The 8,869-nt window shown below is 34.5% G+C and overlaps 1 protein-coding gene and 1 long non-coding RNA gene across 3 annotated transcripts; one reads left to right on the top strand and one right to left on the bottom strand.

Moving 5' to 3' along the window:
• The first annotated feature begins 1,053 nt into the window (after positions 1-1,053).
• On the top strand, positions 1,054-2,006 carry LOC121210788 (uncharacterized). The gene is made up of 2 exons (XR_005905917.1): positions 1,054-1,355; positions 1,852-2,006. It is a non-coding gene; the product is annotated as an uncharacterized lncRNA (long non-coding RNA).
• Positions 2,007-5,066: 3,060 nt separating this feature from the next.
• LOC107962063 (KH domain-containing protein HEN4) lies at positions 5,067-8,869 on the bottom strand. 2 transcript variants are annotated; one of them, XM_016898288.2, is made up of 8 exons: positions 8,487-8,869; positions 7,745-8,181; positions 7,368-7,637; positions 6,621-6,887; positions 6,220-6,513; positions 6,041-6,099; positions 5,570-5,681; positions 5,067-5,479 (listed from the first exon to the last, which is right to left on the bottom strand). In XM_016898288.2, exons 2-8 carry the CDS (start codon positions 7,892-7,894, stop codon positions 5,339-5,341), a joined length of 1,293 nt encoding a protein of 430 aa, XP_016753777.2. In that variant the 5' UTR covers positions 7,895-8,181; positions 8,487-8,869; the 3' UTR covers positions 5,067-5,338. The 2 variants fall into 2 exon arrangements, with proteins under 2 accessions (XP_016753777.2, XP_040938286.1); XM_041082352.1 differs by having other exon boundaries at positions 5,067-5,490; positions 8,487-8,848.

Here is an 8,869-nt window from a genome sequence, read left to right as displayed (position 1 = left end):
GAGAAGGTATGGGGTAGATGACTAATTGAAGCATGCATAAATTAATAGCCAACTTGTATTTACCACTCCCCTATCAAGTCGCTCCCTTATATTGGTTTCCAATGAATTTCCCCTTTCCCATGTAAACCATGAGCCTAAGAAACCCACATCATTATGGCCAAATTCTGATAGTGTTTCACGAAACTGCTCTATTCGCTTTTCTTCCCTTGGCTGGCCATACTTTTTATCAGATGCGTATAGAATTTCATTGAAGTCTCCACAAACTAACCATAGAAGATTAAAATTCATACTCAATCTTCTTAATTCATTCCACGAGTCATTTCTCTCGTTTATATATGGATAACCGTAAAATCCCAGAAAGCGCTATTCTAATTGCTGCTCTTCTGATTTGATCATCATGTTTATATAGTTGCTTCAAAAGCTTAGCAATGTAATATCCTTCTCTTCTTTCTATACTAAACACAAACCTCCCTTACTCCCATCCACTCCCACCTTAATCCTGTTAATGAAACCGTACCTCTTTCTGATTGATTCTATCTTACTCTTATCAATTTTTGTCTCCATAAAGAAGACAAGTTGGGGTTTATATAACTTCAGTACATTCCAAAGTTGACGTACTGCTCGTGGGTTCCCCAAACCACAGATGTTCCAGCATAAGATTTTCATTACACCCGGTTGGCTGCCGCCAATCCTATTTGAGATGAAATTTTTACTTCCTCTATCTTATCACCTTTTCCAACCATGTTTTCTTTAATTTTTTATTCCCCCGCTGTTTATTTTGCCCTTTTACTTTCGACCGTATTTGGGCAGTTTGGCTCCGTATTCTCGAAATCATCATAATCCCCTTATCTTTTCTGATAGATGGGTTCCCTCTCACTTTGATCCATTGGTACATTGTTTCCTATTCTTCTCTATCCTTTACATGGCCCATTGGGTCCATCAATAATATTTTGAGAGAAAACAGTTTGGCCCATTTTCATAGCTGGAGGAAAATTAACCCAAGTTGAATGCCCATTATGTTCTCTTGTATCTTTAATAGGACTTTGAGAGTATGAGATTTCTTTGTTACGTTCCTCCTTACCCTCACACCAAACTTTATCCTTATATTTTCCCTTAATATCCACTCATAACCAATTTGAGTTCAAGTTGGTCTCGACCTCTCTTATTCCCAAACTGTCCTTCATTGACGTCCTCTTTCTCCCCCTGAATAGTATCAGAATTCGAGTTGCCCTCCATTCCTTCATCAGATCTTCCTAAGTAGTAGTGTTGTGGCATTGATTTCTTCATGGTGACTCCTAGTTGCATACTGACTTTTCCTATCAAAATTGATCTGGCTTTCAGGGCTAGCGAGAAAGGTAAATCCTCTTTCGATAATTTCTTAGATTCATCTGGAGTGTCATTGCAATCCTTGATCCCATGTCCCATACGCCCGCATCCAAAGCAAAAACTAGGCAAATTTTCATATTTAAAAGGAATTTCTTACGTGCCTACCAAAATGAAGATCCCCTTACATAATGGCTTTTGAACATTTAACTCTACTTTTATACGGCAAAATTCCCCCATTAGTTCTGAGCTAATGGTTCTTCCAAAGGTGGATCCAATTGCATGTGTAAGGTCTTTTTGTCACATTTAGGTGGAAAATGACCTATTTTAAGCCAAAAATGGGACTGAATCAAACAAATATTGCTATTATCTATCGGTTTTTCCATTTTTTTAAAATCATCATGTTACGTTAAAAAAACCATGGTCTTCCTGCCATTATTAATTCCAGATCTCCCTCATATTCAAATTCAATCTTGAACAAGTTTGACCAGCAATCTTAATCTCAATTTGTTTTTTTTTGTTTTCCAGATACTCTTCAATTGGGATCTAAAGCTATCCAGATTGTAGGATTTCATCGTCCATACCATCCCTAAAAGAGTCGACTTTCTATTGGGGACTACTAGCAAACTTTTTACTATCAGATGTACCAATTCTTCTTCCAAAAGAGAAATATTGTCTCTCAACATAGCTATCTTTGTCGCTGCCCTACTCACTACCCAACCATCACAGAACTGTTTCTTTAGGAGACTAATGAGAGAGCACTCTTGACTTAGAGTTAGTATTATTTAAGTGTTTACAAAAATTTATTTTTTAAAATATTTTTTTAGAGTATTTTGATAGATGTTAAATTTAATTCCAATAATTATGCAATAATTAAGATACTTTGATATTTGTTAGTGTTGTGTTACGAATGATATATATTACTTGAAATTAAGTTTTTTTATTGTGAGTTAAACCCTAATAAATTCATTATATAGAGTTCAGCATAAATGAGTGTCAAATTTATATGTATTCAGAGTTTCTCCTATTTATCCAAAGGCAGATACAGGGGGCTGGCAGGGGCCCTAGCCCTTCCTAAAATAGAAAATTTCTATTTAGACCCTTGAAATTTTTTTAAAATTTTAAATTAGTAAAGGTAATATTGTACTTTGGCCCCCCTTAAAATTATAAAAATTTGATTTAATCCTTTAAAAATTATAAAGATATAGACCGTAAAAAATTAAAATTTCATTCGACCCCCCTAAAAATTTGTCCTGGCTTTGCCCTTGTATTTATCATAAATTTAACCATAATAAATACACTATATAAACCTCAACATTCACAAGAGGTGTCGAAATTAATATAAATTTAAGTCTTTATCATTTATCGTAAACTTAATCCTAATAAATATGTTGTATGGGTTTTGACATGACAGGTGTCGAGTTTGTGTTTAAATTGTTTTTTTATGGTTTGACCCAACCTAACCCTAATAAATTAGTTTCAACACCAACAAACGACGACCTTTTCAAAATAAAAATTTCGTGGTTATAAATACAACTTACTTCATTTTGTTTTTCACACCCTAATAAAATTGCCTCCCATCATTGTCGACTTCTGAACCCGAAAAACTTTCTATATCCTTTTTCACCGTAAATAAACTCTATTATAACTCTTGTAAGAAGTGAATCATGGGCGGAACCACCCACAATCAGATTGTGGGATCAATTAACCCCACAAAGATAAAGTGAAAAAAATTATAATTTTATAGTTTTTTATTATAATTGGTGAATTAACTTAAAAAAAGTTGGTTTCATAAAAAATTTGAAGACCATCCATCAAAATTTTTGAAAAAGAATCCTTTTTATAAAAATTATTTTATATAAAAATAAATAAATCTCTTTTCACTATTAAAATCCAAAAAAAATTAATTGTTTTTTTTTTTCTTTTTATACTCCTCACTTTTTTTTTCAAATCTCTCTTATATTCTCACACAATCTCTCTAGAATTTTTAATTTAAAAAGATAGATGATCAATTTTTTAATAATTTTAAGTGGATCTCTCTAATTTGGTCATAATTTCCTTTTTTTTAAGCTTTATTTATTAATCTCAGAAAAGTAAGATTGTGACTTTTCTTATGATAGATTAAGATTTTTATGCAAAATTTAATTATTTATTTATTGAATGAGTTTAGGGTATTGATTTTCTTATGTGATTCTTAACATCTTCATTGGATAACAATTTTTAGAGGTTAATACAAATCGTTGAAAAGAATTAGGATTGATTGTATTTGTAATCTTGAATTTCTTGAATATTGGTTAGAAATTTAACATTTTTATTTAGAAATTGTTGTTGCCTACTAATGTGATTATTATGAATCTTATGTTTGAAAATTGACATATTGCATTCTAATAATACCAAAAAAAAGGCTTAAGTGATTTTTTTTTTTTGTGAAAGAAAATTACTAGTTGCATGTTGACTTTGTGAAAACTTTTATGTTTAAACCTTATATTTTTTGTTCGAAATGTTTAACAGAAATGAAAATTTTTTTAAAAGAAAGTCTACTAGTCAAGTAGAGTATTTTCTAAAAGAAATGCTCAGATTTATTTGTTTTGAATGTTGACTTGCGTTGATTTTTCTAGTTGCTACAACAAGTGTGGAAAGAATATTTTTTGCAATGTAAATTATGAAAAATCATTTGAGGAGTTGAATCGGAGGTGAATAGATGAATGATGGTTTGATTACATATGATGAGAATGACAATCAAAAAAAGATAATTCAACAGTTTTAACACATGAGAAAGAGTTATAGAGAATTATAAAATAGGTACATTGAAATTAATTTGATGCACCTTTTGTGTTTGCTACTCTTTTAATTGTTTTGCAATAGTTTTACATTTAACTTAATTGGTTTATTATGTAACGTTTATAGAACGTTTTAATTTTTTTTAAATAATCCCGCAATCCAAATTTCTTGCCTCCGCATTTGCATATAGCTCTTGTAGTTGTTCATGTGGTATTTCTCTGTTAAGTTATTATTTAAAGAAGTATAGATTTATTAAATTTTATTTATGTTGAGTTTAGAACATTGATTTTTTTTTTCATTTACTTACTAGGTAGAACGGAACCTTTGGATTTAAGATAATATACATTATCCGATGTAGAAATTAATAGTTTTTTTTAAGGAGTTGCAACCCTTGTTGCTCACGACTTTGATGAAAAGGTGGAGATGGAAGACACTTTCCTTCCACTTCCTCAATGGGGAAGTGACGATAACTTAAAAGCCGTAGCCCTAAACATGGACCTTCCATTGAAGGAGCCATTGTCACAAAATTTTCTCTGTTGATATATAATAAAAGCAGATTATGACTTGCGAACAAAAAATCTGATATGAAATTCAAGGTTTTTAAGGTAAAAGATATAATTAGAGAGCATTGAACTATTCATACAAATGTAAAAGTTTATATGATGTTTGAAATGGTAAGTTTTGAGTTTATATTTCACAGTTGGTGCCATATTTGAATTCAAACTTTGATCCTTGGATACCATACTAAAAATAAGTTGATTTCTTTTTTTATATTTACATATATAACAGTTAAATAAATATAATAAATAACAAGTCTGATGACTTTGGAACATTATTTTAATGATAATTTTTTTGCGTTATAAAAGAAATATAAATTAAATAAAAACAATCAAATTACTACAGCGTTTTGGCAATGCTAAACAAACAAAAGCATGAGTTGAAATATGTAACCAAGTTTAGGATACCCTTGAATGCTTTTTCATTGGTATTTAATCTAAATAAACGGTATGAGTCATCACTATCTGCTACTTGTAAATCAAACTAGTTCACTCAGGAAAGATCAAATATTGGGTACTTTCACTCCAAAATTCCTTTTTAACTACATTTTCCAACAAACAGGAACTCTTCTTCCTTAATTTTTCCCACAACTACCTTCCTTTGTTTACATCTATTTGTTGTGTCTGTTAAATTATACCAATTTCATTTCTATACTCTACAAGGATTTTACAAGGAATCATGCATTCTGGTTGGCTTGGATGAAGGCTTGCAGCAAGCTTTGTGCTATAAGGGTTTGATCTGGAGTCCCAGATATCAACACCCTCCCCTCACTTTCACCACCACAAGGTTCATGTACTTCAACCTTTGCACCTGAGATCTGATTTTCCACTACCATTTATAAATTTATAAACATAATAAAACTCCAACGTAATTCAGGAAACGTTTCTCTTCTTTTCCCTAGCATTACCTCTTTGAGACGAGCAAGGTTGCAGCCATTTTTGCCATAGATCGAGTCAAAAGCATCTTCATGAACTACAATCTCCACACTTGTATTTTTCACAATACTAGATTTCTTGCCGCTGCATATTGAGAAACTCGAAATCAGATTAGCAACAAATGTAGTTGTATGCATACTTGATCACATGATAGATGAGAATAAGTCAGATGGTATCAGAATCTACCCAGAAACCATAGATTAACATGAAGCATTTTTTATCAGTCTCAAATTAAAATTGCTCCTTAGCTTGGCAAAGGAATATTACATGTGATGAACCCACCTCCAACAAAAGGTAAGCAGCCATGGCATACTATCTCAACATTGCTCATGGCAGCAGTTATAATAAAACCAACATTGTGTTGTAAAATACACTTACCTTGCTTATCTTGAAAGCAAGGAAAACAAAAACAGCTTTTATGCTATTTTTCTTATAATACTGACCTTTCAAGTTCTAGACACCCTTTATCATCTCCATTGGCCAGCTCATGTCTTTCAACAGTCTGCAATCACAGCCAACCCCAAAGACTTTAGGTCCTCAAAAAGAATTAATGGCCTTCAAATACTAAGGTAACTTAAGCAAAAAAACAAAAACTGCAAAAGAATAAATAAACATCTTTCACCTCTAATAGCTGAGATTTTGTCAGACAGTCTACACCATCAAAGAGTTCAATATTACCCATTGCTCTTGTTGAAGCACTCTCTTGATCAGAATCGGGAGACACATCTAAAGATTGAACCAAACCAGAAAAAGTAGTTTCACTCCCTCCGTTGTAGGGGCTTGGGCCTCCCATTTCATTGAGCATATCACATGGAAGTAGAGAATCAAGAGACGTCTCAAGGTCAAAGCTCCCTCCCGAGGTAGTTGAGCTATGATGAACACCTTGGATGGCAACCATATTCCCATTTCCTGCAGCCTGCAAATAAACCCACCCAAACTTCGAAGCTCTTGTACAGATTCCTATAAATTAGTGAAAGCAATAATTCAAGAGGAAAAAAGAAACAAAAGGGGAAGAGCTTTTACCTCTTGTGGTTGCAGTTTTACTGACTGAGGACCAGAAGTATTTTCTGAGTGCCCAGTGTGCAATCTTTGAGCTAAATTAGGTCCATGATCATTATCTAATATTGAGCTTCTTGGTTGGAGAACTTGAGACAGACCTGTCTCTGTTACTTCTCCGTAGCAGTTGCTCACTCTATTTTCATTCAGCACTTCACGTGGAAAGAGATTATCCCTAAGTCTGCTAGTAACTTGAAAGATGGCATTCTGCACACTTTTAAAGTTGCCAGTAATCTGCAAAGATAGAAGTAAAACAACAACGAAATCTCCTTGAAGAAGAAATTGATTATCAGGGTGGCACCCGAAACTTCATCACTTGTTGAAGTAACAAACAGAAAGTGAATTTTATTCAAGAGCCTGAAAATATAGCTGCTTGTTGTAATCAGGATGGAACCAACTAATTTGAAGCATCTTCAAGATATTGACAATCTTGAGTTAAAACACAATGAGACTTCCATGATTCTAAAAGTTAAATTGTCAACTGAAGTTATGATATTGATATTGATCACCAAAATGATGGAAGAATGAGGACTTATACCGCACACTAGAAGGGGAAAATTGCCCATGGAGCTAAAAAATATTCTTCTTATATTTAAAAAATAGGATTTCTAAATGAAAATGTTAATTATACTAAATGAGAAGCAATGGTAACTCAGTTAATCCTTCCTACATTTCAACAAACATAAACACTTGCTAAAGAAACAACATTTGCACCTGTACTACATTCTCTGGAGAATGGCCCAGTGATAGCTCCTCAACCAAGACTTGTATGTCAGCGCCAGTGAGTTCTGCAATCTCAAAAAGTACCCTACCTTCTTTGTCCTTCAAGCAGTGGACAATGTTGGAAGCAACTAGAAGCCTAAGAGTTACAGGAGTGCCCTTAATCAGGACTGACTGAAATCCTCTCTCAATTTCAGCTTCAACGGATCTTGCAAATACAAGAACAACAGCATTTTGTGCAGGAGAATACTGTGATTCAACGTTCTACAGTAAACAAAAGCCGTTTCAAGTCAGAAGGTATGCACAGGCAATGCTGTCGATAAAAAACTACTAGCATTAGGAAAACCTCTGCAATCAGCTTTGAGACTAACCTCCAAGGCAGAAATGGTGACAACACGATCACGATGATCGGTTTCCAGGGACTCAAACATTATAGAAGCACCAGTTTGATTTTGCAAAGCTTTGACAATGGCACCCTTCTTGCCAATGATGGCCCCAGCAGCACCATTGGAACAAAGCATTCTAAAGACAACTTTTTGAGTACGATCTGAATCCGATTTGGGATCTCCATCACCAACCACCGACGAAAAGTTGGCATTAGAAACACCTCTCACCAAATTTCAAGCATGGGTGGGAAAAGCGAACTAAGATGCGGAAAAAGTTCTTCGCCTGAATTAGGGAGGTTCCACGTAAAGGTTGCTCAGTAGGCATACTCATCTGCGTTGGCTCTTTGTCCGTGGATGGAAAGCTTGAAGATAGCAAGATACAGCAACCAGCGCTTTCTTGACAGCCAAGTACCACCAGTTATCTGCCAAATTACTAAAACTAATCAAACAAACAAGTTATAGTGATATTAACTACATTCAACGATAATTCGTAATGCTTGTTATAAATCATCGTCCAATTGAAGAAGTACAACCACAATTAACCACACCATTTTCACATTCAGAACAGAAGTTTCATCAATATCCCTGATTTTTCTGTATGTTACATATGGGAGGCCATTTAGTTCAGGCTACACTACCAGGCATTCACATGTGCTATATTGTTACAATTATTTATATTTTCTTTCACTTTCTCGAGAACCAAACAACAATTAAAAACAACCCTCACCTGAATTAACTGATCAGTTTTTCTTCCGCACGGCGGCGGCGGCAAATCCTAATTTTCGCTCCACTCTCTGTCCTCATTCTCACAATATTCTTCCCTCCTTTCCCCACAACGAAACCAATTTGTGCCGTCTCAGCCAGCACACCACAGTAAGCTTCTTCATCCTCACCATCGCACGCGTTTCCCCACTCTCTCTCCGCTTCCACTTCCCACACGCGCTGGAAGACCCTAATCATTGCTTCCTGAGCACACGAAACGTAACAGACTTCTCCCTCACCCAAACTAAACTGTCTTTCGACCGAGCCCGACCCCACTACCAATATAACTCGGTGATCCGACCCGCCGACAGATTCTTCGCAGTGGATTTAAGGTCTCCGCGAAGTTGA

Source organism: Gossypium hirsutum, chromosome A12, assembly GCF_007990345.1.
Source record: "Gossypium hirsutum isolate 1008001.06 chromosome A12, Gossypium_hirsutum_v2.1, whole genome shotgun sequence".
NCBI classification, from domain to species: Eukaryota; Viridiplantae; Streptophyta; class Magnoliopsida; order Malvales; family Malvaceae; genus Gossypium; species Gossypium hirsutum.
The sequence above is the reverse complement of the archived record's forward strand: the minus strand, read 5'-3'. Positions and strand labels throughout refer to the sequence as shown.

Coding starts and splice junctions, on each gene's coding strand:
- LOC107962063 (XM_016898288.2), bottom strand. CDS start 7,894: ATGCTTTGTTCCAATGGTGCTGCTGGGGCCATCATTGGCAAGAAGGGT. Junction 6,514..6,620: donor TAAAACTGCAACCACAAGAG/GTAAAAGCTCTT, acceptor GTTTATTTGCAG/GCTGCAGGAAATGGGAATAT. Junction 5,682..6,040: donor GGGTGTCTAGAACTTGAAAG/GTCAGTATTATA, acceptor CTCAATATGCAG/CGGCAAGAAATCTAGTATTG.